The 18,976-nt window shown below is 42.5% G+C and overlaps 2 protein-coding genes across 5 annotated transcripts in view; both read left to right on the top strand.

Annotated features, from left to right (window-relative positions):
* The window catches only part of AHCTF1 (AT-hook containing transcription factor 1), a 72,305-nt gene that overhangs the window by 4,204 nt on the left and 49,125 nt on the right, over positions 1-18,976 (top strand). For all 4 annotated transcript variants that reach the window (XM_070734063.1, XM_070734064.1, XM_070734065.1 and 1 more), the window contains exons 2-6: positions 4,718-4,844; positions 6,392-6,645; positions 8,805-8,985; positions 10,745-10,952; positions 12,078-12,194. In XM_070734063.1, the coding sequence (XP_070590164.1) occupies positions 4,724-4,844; positions 6,392-6,645; positions 8,805-8,985; positions 10,745-10,952; positions 12,078-12,194 (881 nt within the window). In that variant the 5' untranslated portion in view covers positions 4,718-4,723. The remainder of the gene's footprint in view (positions 1-4,717; positions 4,845-6,391; positions 6,646-8,804; positions 8,986-10,744; positions 10,953-12,077; positions 12,195-18,976) is intronic.
* LOC139158132 (uncharacterized) lies at positions 13,799-18,354 on the top strand. The gene is made up of 2 exons (XM_070735553.1): positions 13,799-15,143; positions 15,276-18,354. The coding sequence occupies exons 1-2, from the start codon at positions 13,799-13,801 to the stop codon at positions 17,996-17,998; spliced, it is 4,068 nt and encodes a 1,355-aa protein (XP_070591654.1). The 3' UTR covers positions 17,999-18,354.

Here is an 18,976-nt window from a genome sequence, read left to right as displayed (position 1 = left end):
ACTTGCTTCCTATAAGCACAATGTATATTGTAGCTTAGAATATTTTTAAGATATTGTAATGTTGAACAAAAGAGAGCTAAACCATGTGTAGAACATATTAGTATTTATTTATTTATTTATTTATTTATTTATTTATTTATTTATTTATTTATTTATTTATTTATTTATTTATTTATTGGATTTGTATGCCGCCCCTCTCCAGAGACTCGGGGCGGCTAACAGCGACAATAAAACAGTGTACAATAGTAATTTGGTATTGATGATTAAAAATCAATTAATATAAAAACCAAACATACATACATACATACATACATACCATGCATAGAATTGTAAAGGCCTAGGGGGAAAGAGGATCTCAATTCCCCCATGCCTGGTGGCAGAGGTGGGTTTTAAGTTGTTTACGAAAGGCAAGGAGGGTGGGGGCCGTTCTAATCTCTGGGGGGAGTTGGTTCCAGAGGGCTGGGGCCGCCACAGAGAAGGCTCTTCCCCTGGGTCCCGCCAGGCGACATTGCTTAGTTGATGGGACCCGGAGAAGATCCACTCTGTGGGACCTAACTGGTCGCTGGGATTCATGCAGCAGAAGGCGGTCCCTGAGGTAATCTGGTCCGGTGCCATGAAGGGCTTTATAGGTCATAACCAACACTTTGAATTGTGACCGGAAACTGATCGGCAACCAATGCAGACTGCGGAGTGTTGGTGTAACATGGGCATATTTGGGAAAGCCCATGATTGCTCTCGCAGCTGCATTCTGCACGATCTGAAGTTTCCGAACATTTTTCAAAGGTAGCCCCATGTAGAGAGCGTTACAGTAGTCAAGCCTCGAGGTGATGAGGGCATGAGTGACTGTGAGCAGTGACTCCCGGTCCAAGTACGGTCGCAACTGGTGCACAAGGCGAACCTGGGCAAACGTCCCCCTCGCCACAGCTGAAAGATGTTTCTCTAATGTCAGCTGTGGATCGAGGAGGACGCCCAAGTTGCGAACCTTCTCTGAGGGGGCCAGTGATTCTCCCCCCAGGGTAATGGATGGACAGATGGAGTTGTCCTTGGGAGGTAAGATCCACAGCCACTCCGTCTTGTCTGGGTTGAGTTTGAGCTTGTTGACACTCATCCAGGCCCTAACATCCTCCAGGCACCGGCCCATCACTTCCACTGCTTCGTTGGCTGGACATGGGGTGGAGATGTATAACTGAGTATCATCGGCGTATTGATGATACCTCACCCCATGCCCTTGGATGATCTCACCTAGCGGTTTCATGTAGATATTAAATAGCAGGGGGGAGAGGACCGACCCCTGAGGCACCCCACAAGGGAGAGACCTAGAGGTCGACCTCTGATCCCCTACTAACACCGACTGCGACCGACCAGAGAGGTATGAGGAGAACCACTGAAGAACAGTGCCTCCCACTCCCAACCCCTCTAGTCGGTGCAGAAGGATACCATGGTCGATAGTATCAAAAGCCGCTGAGAGGTCAAGAAGCACCAGGACAGCGGACAAGCCCCTGTCCTGGGCCCGCCAGAGATCATCCATCAACGCGACCAAAGCAGTTTCCGTGCTGTAGCCGGGCCTGAATCCAGACTGCTGAGGACCTAGATAATCGGCTTCTTCCAAGGACCGCTGGAGCTGAAGCGCCACCACCTTCTCAACAACCTTCCCCATAAAGGGAAGGTTGGAGACTGGACGGTAGTTATTGAGTATGGCTGGGTCCAGGGAAGGCTTCTTGAGGAGGGGGCGCACAAGTGCCTCCTTATAAGGAGCCGGAAAGGACCCACTCCCCAAGGAGGCGTTGACAATCTCCCGGACCCAGCTCCGCGTCACCTCTCGACTGGCCGAAACCAACCAAGAGGGACACGGATCCAGTAGACAGGTGGCGGAACACACAGCTCCAATGGCCTTGTCCACTTCCTTAGGTGTCACCAAGTCAAACCTCTCCCAGACAGATGGACAAAGACGTTTAGCCCCAGTCACCTCGACTGACTCGTTGTCAGTTGACTCTGTTTTACAATTGGAGTCGAGGTCCGCTCGAATCCGAACAATTTTATCAGCGAAAAACGTGTTAAAATCCTCGGCACTACTCTGCAAGGGCTCCCCAACTCCCCCCTGGTTAAGAAGGGAGCGGGTTACCCTGAACAGAGCGGCCGGGTGGGATTCCGCTGATGCAATCAAGGTGGCATGATACGCGCATCTTGCTGCCTTGAGTGCCACTTTGTAAGTCATAATATGAGCTCTTACAAGTGTTCGATCGGATTCGAGGTATTGTCTTTAATATTGACCTTGTTATTAACAGCATTTCCCCAAAATGAAGCCTTCTATCCTGTGAATTTGAAGCACATTATTTTTTTTACTTTTATTTTTTTACAAATAATCTAGATGTCTACTATAAAAACCTTTAAAGGAAAGGCAGTTTTTGGCATTCAGTGAAGCTGGTAACAAAGAGCTCCTTAACTTCAGTGGTGGTGAATTAAGGACATAGATTCCTTAGCTTAATCCAGTAAAAGCATGGCCAGTTGAGGGCATTCTACCAAGTAAACAGTTAAAGCAAGGTCAAAGAGACTATTCAGAATCATGCTGTCCACCAGTGGATAAACCTTTACATGTTTACAGACTGTTCTGGGAGAAACCAGTTAAAAGTATTCTAGAACTATTAACATTTATAGTTTGACTTATTTAAAATTATTGTTCATTGAATTACATTGAAATTTTTGCAGGCCTGAACCATATTCCCAAGTCTTCATTAATTTTCTTTTTCCACATTGTAATTTCTTAAAACTGTTTTAAAGTAAATAAACAAAAGTGTTCTCATCTTAAGATTGCACTTTAAAATTAAAAATAAATACATTTTCTATGGAATTTTCTGGTATAAAACAATATTTGTAGTACAATAATATAGTCACTTGTACTATTATTTCATTTCACTAGTCAAACTCTGAAGTTTAAATATATATGCTTTTTCACATTTGAAAAAAACATTGACATGTTAATTAATTTAAAACATGTTCAGTTGTTCATAATCTTCTCCTCCAGTAGCCAACTAAATCATAACCCTTCATTGCCACCAATGGGATAATTCATAAGAGTGGACAACAACTGACACATATGTCTCTTGTTAGGGTCAAGCATTTCCATTACCTTGACTTGCAATATGCAGCAATCTTATGCTACTTGCCTATAAAAGTGCTGCTGATAAATTGTGAAGCCAGGTGAGATAATTTTGGTGCTGGTCTTAGCTATCCTGAGCCCATCAGGCAATGTCAGAAATTAATAAAATAATATTTGTAACTCATAATTAACAGGAGGGGTCCTTCATGTTCTTGTCTTGCTTGTTTTTTTGCAGATGTTTAATTGCCATAACTAGATAACCTGATCAGTGCTGCACTTACGTTACCTAGTTTAGGTAATGAAACATCTGCAAGAAAACAGGCAAGCTCAGAGATCACCTCAAATCAGATATTATTTGTAAGCATGTGACGACTAAGCACTACACACAATGGCTGTATTTACCATATTTTTGAGAGTATAAGACTCAAATTTTTCCTCCTTAAAAGAGGCTGAAAATTTGGGTGCATCTTGTACTCGGAGAGGGGCAGCATACAAATCCAATTAAATCTTAAATCTTACTTTGAATATAGATATTTCGAAGCTTCGCCCCCCTCCCCCAGACCTAACTAGGTGCTAACGATCTTTCCTGGTTCCTGCTCCCTCCAAAGAAAGTTTCTTCTTGCCCTAAGTCATTCCTACCAAAAAAGACTTTTTCAGCCCTAACCAGGAGATAAAATAATATGCTTAAGCTGAGCAGACTAAAGAGGCTAGCCAGATGAATAACTGGTAGGTAGATTTCCCCCCCCCCAATTTTCCTCCCCCAAAACTAAGGTGCATCTTATACTCTGAATAATATGGTACCTTGTCTGCTGAATGAATCAGATCTAGCTCCTTGGCATAGAGCAGCTCCCAATAGTGCTTAGGTGCAGACTGAAGGTACAGTATTGACTGCTGCAGCAGGAAACCTCTCCTCAGTTTAATCTATTAGTAGGAGAAGCTTAAGGTCTTCAATAAAGTGGACATTTGTGTAAGAAATTTATCTCTGCTTCAGCGATACACAATACTGCCTGCTGAAGGTAGGAAAGAATTATTTCATCTATTTCCTCCTGCTAAGTCAGGCCTTAGGGAGAGACAATATAGCATGTTTATTCAAAATTGTCTACATCCTAGAACTGTAGTATTCCTGATTCCTCCAACCTCAGCAGCCTCAGCAGATTTAAACTGAAATTCAGAAAAGGAACAGCTGTTCTATTTCCTAATCACCACCCTCACCCTATGAGAGGGGGTGAGGTGAGAGAGCAATCAACACCTTCTCTTTCTGCACTTTGACAGGGAATTTAGAAAAAAAATGCCCTGCAATAATTACCCAGACCCTAACCTTACACCATTTATTTAGCTGTCATTTGTTTATATTGGTCAGAATTGCTGGAAATATTTTTTTTAATGCAGGAGATAGAAGAAAAGTGTGGGTGGGTGGGGGAAACGGGAAAAAATAGCTCTCTTTTCCCCCTTACTAGTCATATTTTCTTTAAAATGAAAAGAAAATAATTAAAATATGACTTTATTTTAGTGTCCTATACCACAGCCTTGGTCATATATTTTATAGTACTGTATAGTATTTGTAATTACTGACTGGCACTAACTGCTTACTTGAATAAACTTCCCAATGCATTTTTACAGTGAAACATGCCAGACCTAACTGCTCATGTAACCAGCTGTCTACTGCAGTTTCCAGATGTGACTCTACAAGCACTTGGAGAAGATGAGATAGCACTAGATTGTGTACTTCATGGGAAATTCACGGGAGGTAAACATTTGAGCTTACACTTCTGAATTATTTATTATTTATTTATGTATTTATTTATTTTATTACTTAGATTTGTATGCCGCCCCTCTCCGAAGACCCTTATTAAGGCTACAAAAATGTATTGTGATATGTATGATTAAATATTTCTATGAGGGCTAAGGAAGATGGGATGGAGAAGGTAAATTGCATGATTCCACGATTTAGTATAGAAAGGACTTTTCTTAAATCAGCACTTCAGTTGTTGGACAGACTGCCTTTTATAATTCTTTAAATGCAAAATCATTGTAGAACTACAGTAGGTTCATCTGTATAGAAGATGAAATTTATTGTATGTCCAATGGTAGACAATCTACACTGGCCAAACTGTAGCCCAGTTCTGAAGTTTAGTTTGTCAAATGTAAATAGCTTAAAAATAACTTTGGATTTTTATTCTTTTTTTTACCATGTAGCAGTTTCAGTTTTCAAAGTGTTTGTTGATAATTGACTGTCATTTTATAAATTCAGAATGTCAACAAACTCTTAATACTGTGTTAATTTAACATTGCTGTATTTTCTCCCTGTAGATGTCTTTGTGACTTAAATATCCAGTAGCAATTATATGCCATATTAAAATCAAGGGAAGTTTTAAAAGTTAACCTTATAAATTATATTTGCTCCATGATATTTCTTGATTCATGTTTTGCTTTCAGTGGGAGCAACATTATCCATATAAATTTATATACAGTATTTGTTTTGTTTTGTTTTTTTCTGTCGAATCACCCTGGTATACCCAAATATGGGAGGGAGCATACTGCTTCCTTGCATTATCAGCAAAAATATGTTACACACATACACATACCAATGAAAAAGCACTCTTTAATTTGTCTGCTCATGTAAATATGGCTTATGCTATATAATATGTATATATAGATATGGATATAAATAGATTGATTGAAACTGATAGTTGTCTATAGTGTATGATATGACCTCAATTTTTTTTTAGATGCATTTGAGATGTTAAGTTAAAAATGCATCCTATTACTCAGCACTAGATACAATATAATCCTGGAGCAATATCTCCATTCTCCAAGCAATAAGTTCTTTGTTTGCTAAGCCTTTGCTACAGTTGTCTCTGTATGAGTTCATTCTTCTCTTGGACTTAATCCTTGGATACCATCAGAGCTGAATCATTGTTCCACTGGAAAATATTTTGCCACTCTGTAGTTCATCTTGGCATTTTCTTAAATAGGAATAGTAAGAATATTTAAGAAATAGCATTTTTGTATAGAGCACCTTAGTTTTTAGGAAGTGTTCTGATTGGTAAGTATTTTTAAAAAGACACAAGCATGCTATTGAAGATTACAGTATATAAATTATTTTGCGCTCATAAATTAAATTTACCGGGCTACTTTGTCTAGGGTGTGTTTCAAATGATATGTAACTAAAATATGGAATTAATAAATCCTAGTGCCTGATGCAAACCCCCACCCCCCGTGTTTCTCTAATTCTCTCTATGAGTATTATTTCTTCACAGATAAGATTTCCTCTTATATATATATTTCTTCTAGGTCGAAGTGGGTTAGCTTGCCTTGCATGTGGACCACAACTTGAGATTGTAAACCCGGTCACAGGAGAACGACTGTCAGCATATCGTTTTAATGGGGCAAATGAACAGCTACCTACTATTCTTGCAGTGAAAGAGTTTTCCTGGCATAAAAGAAATGGACTGTTAATTGGTTTGGAAGAAACAGAAGGAAGTGTTCTGTGTTTGTATGATCTTGGAATATCCAGAGTGGTTAAAGCAGTTGTTCTTCCTGGAAGGGTATATGCATTATTTCTTAATTTAAAAAATAAGTTTTTTGTCTTAATATATGCTCCAGCTGTTGTTTCTGTTTAGCAGTTTGAATCCTCATATTAATTGTGACCTTTAAAAATTACAACCACATCTTTTCATATTCCAGATTTAGAATCATGTAAATTAATCGATGTTGTGTTCTCTAATGTAAGATGTTCTCAATTATGAATTGGTAAATTTTGCCATGAATTCTGGAAGAGAATATTAAGCAGGCTGAGCTACTAGTGAATGCAGAAATAAACTCTTTATGAATAGTAAAGGATTTTTATGTAATATAAAAGAAGAGATAACGAGAAACGAAAATGCACATTTTTGTCTTCTTATCTGTGAAAGAACTTTTTTATCATTTTGCCACAATTAAATTTATACTTTAGTCATGATAAAATAATATATAGGTGATTAAAGATACCCTTTAGTTTGTCTTCCTGACTTATTTGTTTCAAATGTATTGCCAAATGCATCTGGATTTGCGCAGATTATAATAAGCAATCGTGCTTATATTTGTTGTTGTTTTCTACCTTGGGCAGCTTCTGACTGCAGTAGCAGGGTTGATCTGCTGATTATAGAATTGGCCAAAATTGGAAGTAGGAATAGTCCTTTTTTTAGGAATATCTGTACTTTTTTTGAGAACAACCTGACTCTCAGGAAGAACATTTTAAGGTTTCATTGAGAACTGTGTTCTCCTTTTGGCTTTCAGGTAGATGCAGCCAATATACCGCTACTTTATTTTATTTGTTTATTTTAAATAAGCTTATGTGTATGCTGATTAGGAAACACTGATTGGTTTTATTTTCAGTTTTCTCTTCCCTCTTTACTTAGATATGAATTTAAAACAAATATTGAATTTGGCTAGAATTGTCTTCAATGTTATATTTAGTTAAAATCTGAAATAAAGTGTGATGATTTAGTAGATCATCTACATCAGTTTTTACTCTTAAATACTAAAGCTGTGGATGGGGCCAGCAAAAGAATAAGATGATTCATTTCTGATTTAGATAAAAAAATAAATTCTAATATTATGTAATATTAGAAAGCAGCGTGTATAGAGGTATCCGAGTCCTCTTAGAGGGGCGGCATACAAATCTAATAAACAAACAAACAAACAAATAAATATTTTGTGGAAAAGCAAACACAATTCTTAAAGGGAGTTCAGTATTTTGGTACTTGAAAAAAATAATTGATAAAAGAGATGAATCTGGTTGTTCAAATTCAAACAGGAGGGCATTTTTTCAATGATGTTTTTTTCAATGAACATTTATGTTCTGTTTAGGAAGCGTGGTGATTTCTTTTGTCAGTGCATCAAATCTCATTAATTTAAAAATTAAGTTAGGGTATTATAAGCAAATTTCTTTGCTGCTTGTCATCCTGGAAAAAAACATAGTATAATACAGTACATAACATTCTGAGGATAAATTAATGGTTTTCTTATGATCACTTAAATAAATAAATTATAGATGAAATGCTTCCATGTAACTATTTTGGAACCATATTTAATCAGTGTGTGCTGAATATATGAAAAATTAATGAAAGTTTTCTTAGAACATTTAGTGGTCATGTGATAAAATTGCAGTCTTTGCATTTAAAGAGGAATTGATCGTATCAGTATTAGTACTTAACCAGAAAAAGTTTTAGTTTTAGTTTAGGTTTTATTAGATTTGTATGCTGCCCCTCTCCGAAGACTCGGGGCGGCTCACAACAACAGCAATATAATCCAATATAAGTTAAAAGCAATTTAAAACCCATAAATATTAAAAAAATGATCATTACTACACAATCATACCATTCTCATATATTACAGTCAGAAAAAAGGTGGTGCTGGGGGGACAAGATAGTTATTCCCCCCATGCCTGGCGACATAGATAGGTCTTCAACATCTTGTGGAAGGCGGGAAGATTAGGGGCAATTTGAATTTCCGGGGGGAGTTGATTCCAAAGGGCTGGAGCCGCCAGAGAAAAAAATAGCTTTTCTGAATTACTATATTAAACTAAGTGTGGTAGAAGTTTTTTTGGATATTTTGACTGGATTTCAATAATTCAAAAATTATAGATATAAATCCCAAAGTGGCATTGACTATTTATGTATCCTATAGGATGTCCAACCGCTTAACTAATGTTATACTTTTTTAGGTCACTGCCATTGAACCAATTATAAACCATGGAGGAGCCAGCTTGACAACGCAGCACTTGCATCAGTGTCTCAGATGGTTGTTTGGTGTGGCTGTGGTGGTTACTGATGTTGGTCATGTCCTTTTGATAGATCTTTGCTTGGATGACTTATCATGTAACCAGAATGAAATAGAAGCTTCTGGTAAATAACATTTCTTTTAATCTGTAATACTGATTTCTAAAGGAGTTAGGTTTTCTAGATTATATAGGAATATAATTTACAAAATTAAACTCAGAATACTAATAGAAATTCTCATCACTGGGAAGATGACTGCCATTGATCTATTAACCTATAATATGTATATTTGATTAAGATAGAGAAATACAAGTTGACAGCAGCAGGAAAAGTTAAAATAGAGCAATTTTCTTTTCTGCAGTAATTCACTGAGCTAGAAATACTGGACTTTCAGATTTATCTGTAATATAGTAATGATGTAGATTATAACCTGCATATAGTATTAAATCATATGAAAATGGACTAAGAACAAATACTTAGAAATCTAGAAACTTTCATCTGACTAACTAGCTGTTATTTCTTACTGCTTCTGAATATGTTGTTGCAAAATCTGATGTGTTCTTAATCTTTCTCACATGCCCAAAATAATGTACAAAAGGCAAAGCGCCCTTATTTGCTTTATTATGAACCTCCAGATTGTGATTTGTATAAAAATTAGAATATGAAATTGTTGATTCCTGTAGTCATTTTTAGGACCGTCCAGGTTTAGAAAATTTTAGAATGAACTAAAAATGAAAGCAACTCCTAATTTGGCTTTGTAATAAAATTAAGATATGTTTTGAATGAAACAAATAGGCATTTATTGATCTCTTAATTTATGGCTGTTTGACACCAGAGGCATTCAATTGTACTAAAAAAATAGTCTAATGGAATGATGGTAAACATATGGCATGGGTGCCACAGGTGGCATTCAGAGTCACATCTTCCAGCATGTGAGCCATTGCCCTAGCTCAGCTCCAGCATATGTGTACACCGGACAGCTGATTTTCGGCTCACACGGAGGCTCTGGAAGGGCATTTTCGGCTTCTGGAGGGCCTTTGGGGGGATGGGGAAGGTTGTTTTTGCCCTTCCCAGGCTCCATGAAAGCCTCTAGAGCCTGGGGAGGGTGAAAAACAGGCCTACTGGACCCACCAGAAGTTGGGAATGGGCTGTTTCTGTCCTCCAGAGGGCCTCCAGTGAGGGGGCAGGCATTGAATTATGGGTGTGAGCACTCACGTTGACACGATAGTGTGTGCGAACGCGCTTTCGGCATCCGAGAGAAAAAAGGTTCGCCATCACTGGTCTAATGAATACGTGGTCCTGATGGGGAAAAGGAACAGCGAAACAACCTATTGGAAAGCCCTAGTTAGCCTCAACAGATTACTGAAAAAGTTGCATGCAGAAAAGAAGCAAAGTTATTTCAAAGCTTTATTTCACTTAAATATTGGATTGGGCATGTATTTAATCAGATTATCTATATTGTTAACAAAATTGAATGTTCTCATTTCCTCTTCATTATTTAGAGAAAGGAATGAACTAATGAATGCACACAGTTCAAGAATAATTGTGGAGTCCTTGGTACTGAGCTTGTTTATTTGATTGCAAACATTTTATTACTGGACTAGATAACATCATGATGATGTTACCTGGAGATGTAATGAAACATCTGAAGCAAACAGTCAAGTTCAGAGAGCACCAAAGACTTCACGGTTCAACCATGAGCTACAAGTCTGTTCTATTGATACAGAATAGTTAAAATGAAAAGAGATGAACAAAACCAATCTATATCATTAGTCAGTCTTACTTAATTGTGTGCATAATCTACTTTGTTCTGTAAGCAATTTATTTAAGTAAGCAGCTTTTAAATAAGGCAATAAGAATTTGTTATATATTGCCATATATACAGATCTAGAAGTTATCGCTGGAATCCCTTCTGAAATCCCACAAATAAGGGAATCTGTAATAAGGAAAGGCCGACATCTCTGTTTCCAGTTACTGAACCCATCAGGAACTGCTGTGACAACTCTCTCATATATACAGAAAAGCAACCAGTTAGTTGTGGGATTTTCTGATGGCTATCTTTCACTGTGGAATATGAAAAGCTTGAAGAAAGAGTAAGTGTACAAAAAGTGGTATGTCAAGTGGTATGAAATAAATTGAAAAGGAAACATGCTAATATGCTGATATTTGAAATATTTGTATATATGTGTGAGAGATAGATACGTATTCTGGATATTTTGTCCCCTTACTAAAAGGACCAACATATGTTGGATTGCATTTCCACAGGTTCTCACTTGGTCCTGTCAATACACATGTGCACCAGTTTGGAAGAGATAAGTGAAAAGTGATGTTAATTTAGCATGAAAGTTCTCACAAGTGTAGATCAATTTATGACATTTGCTGTCTAGAGAACAAATGGGATGAAGCAATTGCTCTTGATTCTTCCATCCTCTAGAGCCCTGGTTCCCAGCGTGGGGCTCACACTCCACAAGGGGGCAATTTCATTTTTGGTGGGGGCAATTGGAACCTTGTTTAAGTGAAGTTAATGGGTTCCTCCACATGAGTTCACTTTTTGAATAATAAGAATTATATGTCATGGGGGGGGGAGGCTTAGAGATGCTTAGAGATGCTTAAGTGGGGCATGGCCAAAAAAAGGTTGGGAACCACTGCTCTAGAGCTTTGAAGTTTTGTCCTGGAGAATTAAAATCCTGCATGCAAAACATGCCTGATAAAAGGAGACAATTGCAAAAACCATATTTCATTGTGAAGTTCAAGCCTTTTCACAGTAAAATGGTTCCTTGGATTAATTCCAGTATGTTCGGTGAATCAGATAACTTAGATTACTTCTTTATAGTTTAGGAGAAAATAAAGTTCCCCATATGAAAAATGCATCCAACATATGCCATTTTATTATGCAGATATAATTTAATGACATGGTTACCTAATTAATACTTTTGTTGCTAAACGTTTTGAAAGTGTGATGGTCTTTTAATTCAAGCAGCATAATCCTAGTGGTCTATATTGTAGAATGCTGCAATGTAGATTATACATTACCCAAAGTACTGTATTTCTTCTCATTTCTGAGTTGATTGTATAATAGAATATTGAATTAAAATATCACTACTAAATTTCCATCCATTGTAAAGCAATAAATATTTAGCAAATACACCAAAATAATACAGAATATCCTGTAGAGAATTATTTTTAAATGTATCCATTTCTTCCATCCTAATATTCAGATACCATTCCCAGTTAGAGGGAGGGAGAGTTCCTGTATATGCTGTTACTTTTCAAGAACCTGAAAATGATCCCCGCAATTGTTGCTACTTGTGGGCTGTCCAATCAACACAAGAAAGGTGAGTGAAGCAGTTTGACCATTCTGATGATACTAGATTCTAAAAATGAAAATCATGATTTAACTTGTGTTTACTTGTGTTGCAATAAGAAATAAGAAATTGGTTCATTGGAGAGAGTTGTTTTGCCAGACTCTAGGTCAGTGATGGCGAACCTATGTCATGGGTGCCTTTCCCTTCTCCCTTCCTGTGCTGGGAAGCAGTATGAAGAGTTGAAGGAATGAAGAAGAGCAGGTCTGCACTCTGATAGATACTTTTAGACTGGAAAAATTCCATTCTTGTTGAGAATTTTTTTTCATCTAGAAAACAGATTTGTTTTGTATTTTACATCTGTCCCTTAAAACCTTCTTAGGTTTGAGGTCCCCAGTAGTTTTAGTATATATTCTTGTATATTAAAGACTAGACTTCTATTCTGTAGAATTGAAGATGCCTGCAGTTCTCCCATGCTTCTGGAAGGAGAGTCCAGCATGGGTTTAGCTCTAGTCTTATTGGTAGGACTGAGTTTTAAATTAACATAAATACATAATAATTAGATACCGCCCCCTTGCTGCCCCAAGGAGTCAGTTTTAAAAAATTCAGTCGAGGTTAAGGACTTGAGTTTTTTCCTCCGGGATAAGTATATGTTAAAAATAATGTTTAAATCATTAAAATTATGTTTGAACCTTGTAATCTTTTTTCTTTTCTTTTACACAGGTTTGTGATCGGCTTGGGGTTTCCTGCCCTCCGCGGGCAGCGCCCCCACCATTCCTCCTTGTGGGGCCCCTTCCCCCCGCGGGTACTGCCCTGAGAAGGAGCAACGGGGCTCCAAGTCACTGACCTCCGAGGCCAGACTTAGCCCAAACACCCCAGGTGGGGGAGGTCCGCCCTCCCCCATTGACGGGGGCGGCAAGAGGTTAACGCCGCGGCAGCGGCTAATTACGAGCCGCTTAACAGCTGATCGCTCCGAAAACAATGAGGGGATCGCGGCGGCGTTTTCAAGCCGTTCCAGGACGCCTGTCAAGGAGACAGCAACGTTGAAGGAGAGAGAGGTCTCTCAGTGTCCCTGTTGGTGCCTGCCTTGCCTCCTGAGGCTAGGAAATCGTCGCGCCCGCCATTTTGGAGCCCCCGAAAGCGCGAAATTTATTGGGCTCGGCGATCAAATTGGCGCGAAGCTGGCAGGCTGCCAAGCTGTCGCAGGGCTCCTATTCTGCCTCGATACTGTCGCTGAGGCTGACACCGAGGCAGGGCTGCCAATGGAATTCTGGCTAGCTGGCAGTTTGCACACATAGTCTCACTTGCGAGTGAGCTTCTCTGTGCTCTGTGTGTTTCTAATTGATTGAGATCGTAATTGTAAGTACGCTGCCCCTATCTTATGATGGCTGATAAAATCGAGGTTGCTAGGGAGGAAGAACAGGCCCAGCCAAGCAAGGTTGTTGTAAAAGCCAAAGAGAAATCTTCGGGCAAACCTAAGAGCAAGTCTTCTCAGTCAGCTTCCTCGCTTCGTGAAGCTGAGAGGAAAATTAAGGCCCTTGAACAGCGCTTGGAAGTGGCCTTGTCCCCCCCCCACTCCAGGGGGACTGATTATACAACCATTCCAGCCTCTCCCTCCACCTTCCCTTTCACCCAGCATGGTCTTGGGATTTCAAGGGACTGCAACTGATAGAGACTGGTCACCTGACAGGCAGGCTTCCCAGTGTCCTCCGCCTTTGCCTTCACCTAATGTCAGATCTGACAGGCCATCATCCTCTCATAGTCAGGCCATGCCTCAGATTGGAATGCAGACAGCTTACGGTCCCTCTGCTACTTTTACACCCACGGCAGCTGGGCTGAGAGAACAATCAGATGCTTGGCAGGCTTTCTCACCTGCTATTCAAGACATGGTAGCCAATGCCTACTCACAAGGCATAGCAGCAGCTACCCAGCGCGCTCATACCTTCCCTTTGCAAGCCACTCAACCCAGAGATCCCTGGTCAGCCCCACCGCCCCCTACTGGGTTGGATTCCATGGCAGATGACCATTCCAATTTTGAGCAGGACAGCGACCACGGGATGGATCTGTCGGATGACGAGTTTACCCTTCCCGAGCAGCCGGCAATGGCAGGTCTGTTCAAGCCCTCCTTATTCCGGGTGCTATTGCACAAAGCTAAGCAGGCCCTGGACGTGCCGGGAGCAGTGGCCCCAGTGGAATCCGGGGATGGCCGGCGCACATCGGCCACTTTGTGCAAGGAGGCCGTCAAGGAATCAGACAAGGTGCCGGCGCTGGAGATTTTTCTTCAGAATGTCAAGCGCCCATGGCAACATCCGGCTGCGGCACAAGGCCCTTCGAACTTGGAGCGCAGATTTTATACGTTCGATGATGCCATGGAAAATCTGTTGCTGTTCCCCCCCGTGGACAAGCCGGTGGCCACCTTAGTCTCCACGGCGGTTGTGCCCTCAGACAATGCGGATAGTCTCAAGCCCGACGAGCGTAGGGCGGAGACGCTCTTGAAGAAGACACATCAGATGGCTGCTTGGGCTCTTCGAGCTGCATCTACTGCCTCCTTTTTCAGTCGGGCATCCATTATGTGGATTCAGGAGGTCCAGGCGCGGCTGGGGCCCGAGGACACCCGATTGAGACAAGATTTAAATAAACTTCTGGCGACGGCGGAATTTTCAACGGACGCCACTTTGCATGCCGCTAAATTCGCCTCCAGGGCTATGGCGTCCACCATATCATCTCGACGCCTTCTGTGGCTGAGAAACTGGCAGGTGGATGCCAAATCGAAGTGGCCATTGTCCTCCGCCCCCTTTGAGGGCTCTAAACTGTTTGGGGAGTCTCTCGAGCCCGTCCTGGTGGAGGATAAGGATAAGAGGAAGGTCCTCCCTAGATCGTACCGGCGCCAGGACCGAAGGACTGGACCGTATTCTCGTCGCCAGTCCTTTCGGTGGGACCAGACTCCACCCACAACGCAACCGGCCCGGCCTTATACCCAAGGTACCTTTTCCACACCTTATAGAAGTGACCGCTCCTACTTCCAGGACCGGTCTAGAGGCTTCCACCAAACCAGATGTCCTTTCCGAGGTTCCCAGCAGCGCAATTTTCGGCGTTCAAAGTGACTGCCTACAGGACGTCCCTTTGGGAGGCAGGCTACAGCGTTTCAGCGGAACCTGGCAGGCAGTTACCACCGATTCCTGGGTGCTGGCAACCGTATCTCGGGGACTACGCCTCGAATTTCTGCAAAATCCTCCTCACCAATTTGTGGCTTGTCCGGTACCCAGGGACCCCACAAGAAAGACTCTCTTGGAACAAGAGATTTTGCATCTCTTGGATATTCAGGCAATCGAGCCGGTGCCGTGCAGCCAGGTGGGTACGGGGTTTTATTCACGGGTGTTCCTCGTACCCAAATCATCAGGGGGTTGCAGGCTCATCTTGAACCTCAAACGTCTGAACCAATACGTTGTCTACCGAAGGTTCAAGATGGCCTCCCTCCATTCCATCCTGGCCGCCATTCGGCCTGGGGACTTCCTTACTTCGGTCGATCTGAAGGAGGCCTATCTACACGTCCCTATACATCCGTCGCATCGTCAATTTCTTCGATTTTGCCTGCACAACGCGCACTGCCAATACAGGGCAATGCCATTCGGCCTTTCATCGGCCCCGCGCACCTTCACGAAGCTCTTGGATGCGCTGATGGCAAAGCTACGATTCCAGTCCATCCGGATCCTTGCATATTTGGACGATATTCTCCTTCTGTCCGGCGACCGGAGAACAGCGCATCGGGAGTTGCAGACCACGTTGACCTTACTACAACGCCATGGCTTCACGGTCAATGTGCCGAAGAGTCATTTGGTGCCGGCGACCAGGCTCACCCATCTGGGTGCAGTGGTGGACACAGTTTCCAGCAAGGTGTATCTCTCCACAGAGAGACAACTCAACGTGTGCGCACTGGTGAACAGGCTTCAACGGCACCGGAAAGCCCCATTGTCCCTACTGTCCAAAGTGCTGGGGACACTGGTGTCGTGCGTGGACATTGTTCCTTGGGCCCGTTACCACTACCGCATGCTTCAGTGGACCCTACTCCCTTACCAGCGGCGGCGCCTAAGCCATACACACCGGCTGATCTCCGTGGGGCAGGAGCTACGATCCTCTCTGAAATGGTGGAGGTCCTCGGCGCTGCGTCAGGGCTCCCTCTTCGGACACCTGTCATATACCATTCTTACCACAGATGCCAGCCTCCTGAGATGGGGCGCCCATGTCAACTCCCAGGTGACACAAGGGTTCTGGACACCCCAGGACCTACGACCTGTCAATATCAATTTCCTGGACTTACGGGCTGTCCGTTTGGCACTCCAGGCCTTTTTACCCCTGCTGGAGGGACATCATGTTCTCGTCCGCACGGACAATGTGGCCATCAGGGCACATTTAAATCACCAGGGCGGGACGCGGTCACTCAGACTCATGACAGAAACTGTCCTGCTTTTCGACTGGGCGGAAATTCACCTTGCCTCTCTACATGCGGAGCACATAGCGGGAGAGGACAACCAGCAGGCGGATTGGCTCAGCCGTCAGGAACTGGATCCGGCGGAGTGGAGACTCGATCCCCTTCTTTTTCAAGAAATTGTCCATCGCTTTGGGGAACCAGCGGTGGATCTGTTTGCCACATACCAAAACACCCAGCTCCCAAGGTTCTACTCCCGGTTTGCATCACCGGGAGCCGAGGGAGTCAATGCACTTCACCTCCCGTGGCCAAAGACACTACTCTATGCCTTTCCCCCCCTTCCGCTTCTCCCAAAGGTGATAGGGAAGGTTCTCGTGGAGAGGGCAGACATAATGTTGTTGGCACCGCATTGGCCGCGACGGCCTTGGTTCGCGGACCTCATGGGGCTCTCTGTCTCCCCACCGTGGAGGATTCCGGACGACCAGATTTCCCTCAGCCAAGGGTTTGTGCCCCATCCGGACCCACAATGGCTCCATCTAACCGCTTGGCACTTGAGGGGAACAGTTTAAGAAATTGTCAACTTCCGGACAACGTGATTACCACTATTCAGGCTGCTAGACGTCCTTCTACGACGCGAATTTATCAGGCGACATGGGCCGCTTTCACTTCATTCTGCTCCACCAGACATTTGCAACCTCAAGATTCCTCCGTCCTTTCGGTTCTGGAATTCTTGCAGACAGGTTTGGACAAGGGCCTAGCGCCAAACACGTTGAGACGACATGTGGCGGCGTTGGCGACTATTATTAGAAGGGAAGATGGGGGCCCCTTGGCCCATCATCCATGGATAAAAGACTTCTTAAGGGGGGCTGCAAATACACACCCTCCTCCGATTCGGCGTTTTCCCACATGGGATTTGACCTTGGTCCTCCAGGCCCTCACAGGACCTCCCTTTGAACCCTTGAGGACAGTGTCGTTACGATTCCTCTCTCTGAAGACAATTTTCTTGGTAGCGGTTACCTCGGCCCGGCGGGTGTCCGAATTGTCTGCCCTGTCGGTTAGACCGGATTTGTGTACCTTTTATCCGGACAGGGTGGTATTAAGGTTAGACCCTACATTTGTTCCCAAAGTTAATACTCACTTCCACAGGGCTCAGGAATTGATATTGCCGGATTTCTGTACCAAGGGCAATCATCCTTTAGCACTTAAGTGGCACAAGGTGGACGTCCGCAGAGCCTTGAAACTGTACATCAGACGTACGAAGGCGATACGTAAGACTGAGGCCTTGTTTGTGTCTTTTAGTTCCCTTAGACTGGGTCTCAAGGTTTCTCCCAACACCGTTAGTCAATGGGTGAGACTATGCATAGTCGAGGCTTACCGGGCGAGTTCGACCAGCCCACCTACTGGAATATAGGCACACTCGACAAGGAGTGCGGCGTCATCTGCGGCTTGGGCGACACAGGCGCCCATTGAGGATATCTGCAGGGCTGCAACATGGACTACGCCCACGACCTTTATTCGCCACTACAAATTAGATACCTTTGCTTCGGCGGAGGCGGCGTTTGGCAGACGGGTGCTTCAGAAGGTGTGCGAGGACACGCAATCCATGGTTCAACAGACTCCCACCCTTGAGCACTGAACTTGGGTATATCCCATGCTGGACTCTCCTTCCAGAAGCATGGGAGAAGAACCGTTGAACTTACCTGAACGGTCTTCTCGATGCTCTGGAAGGAGAGTCCATACCCTCCCTGGAACCATGGGGAGTTTTTGTTCCGGTTCAATTACTTGTTCTGATTTATAATGTTCAATAAATTGTTATTCTTCTTACCTTCGTTTTTTAAAACTGACTCCTTGGGGCAGCAAGGGGGCGGTATCTAATTATTATGTATTTATGTTAATTTAAAACTCAGTCCTACCAATAAGACTAGAGCTAAACCCATGCTGGACTCTCCTTCCAGAGCATCGAGAAGACCGTTCAGGTAAGTTCAACGGTTCTTCTTGTTCATATATAAATATAATTTCATGAACATTTCAATGGCATGGATCCTGGTAATTAAACATGAAATTAATAGGGAAAATTTGATTTTTGTGCAATTGAGGAAATTTCTATATCTGAAATAGGAATAACAACCTTTGCTTGTAGTGATAGCAATAGCAGTAGCACAGAAATCAAAGTGGTATATAAGTCCTATATCACTTCCCAGTGCTTTATAGCCCCTTCTAAGTGTCAACATATTGCCACAATCTGAGTCCTCATTTTACCGACCTTGAAAGGATGGAAGGCTGAGTCAATCTTGAGCTGGTGAGGATCAAACTGTAGTCAGTAGAATTAGCCTGCAGTACTGCATTCTAAATACTGTACCACCATCAGTGATATCTGTTAATGAGGGAT

Source organism: Erythrolamprus reginae, chromosome 1, assembly GCF_031021105.1.
Source record: "Erythrolamprus reginae isolate rEryReg1 chromosome 1, rEryReg1.hap1, whole genome shotgun sequence".
NCBI lineage: Eukaryota > Metazoa > Chordata > Lepidosauria > Squamata > Dipsadidae > Erythrolamprus > Erythrolamprus reginae.
Note: the sequence above shows the minus strand (reverse complement) of the source record. Positions and strands in the feature narration are given on the sequence as shown.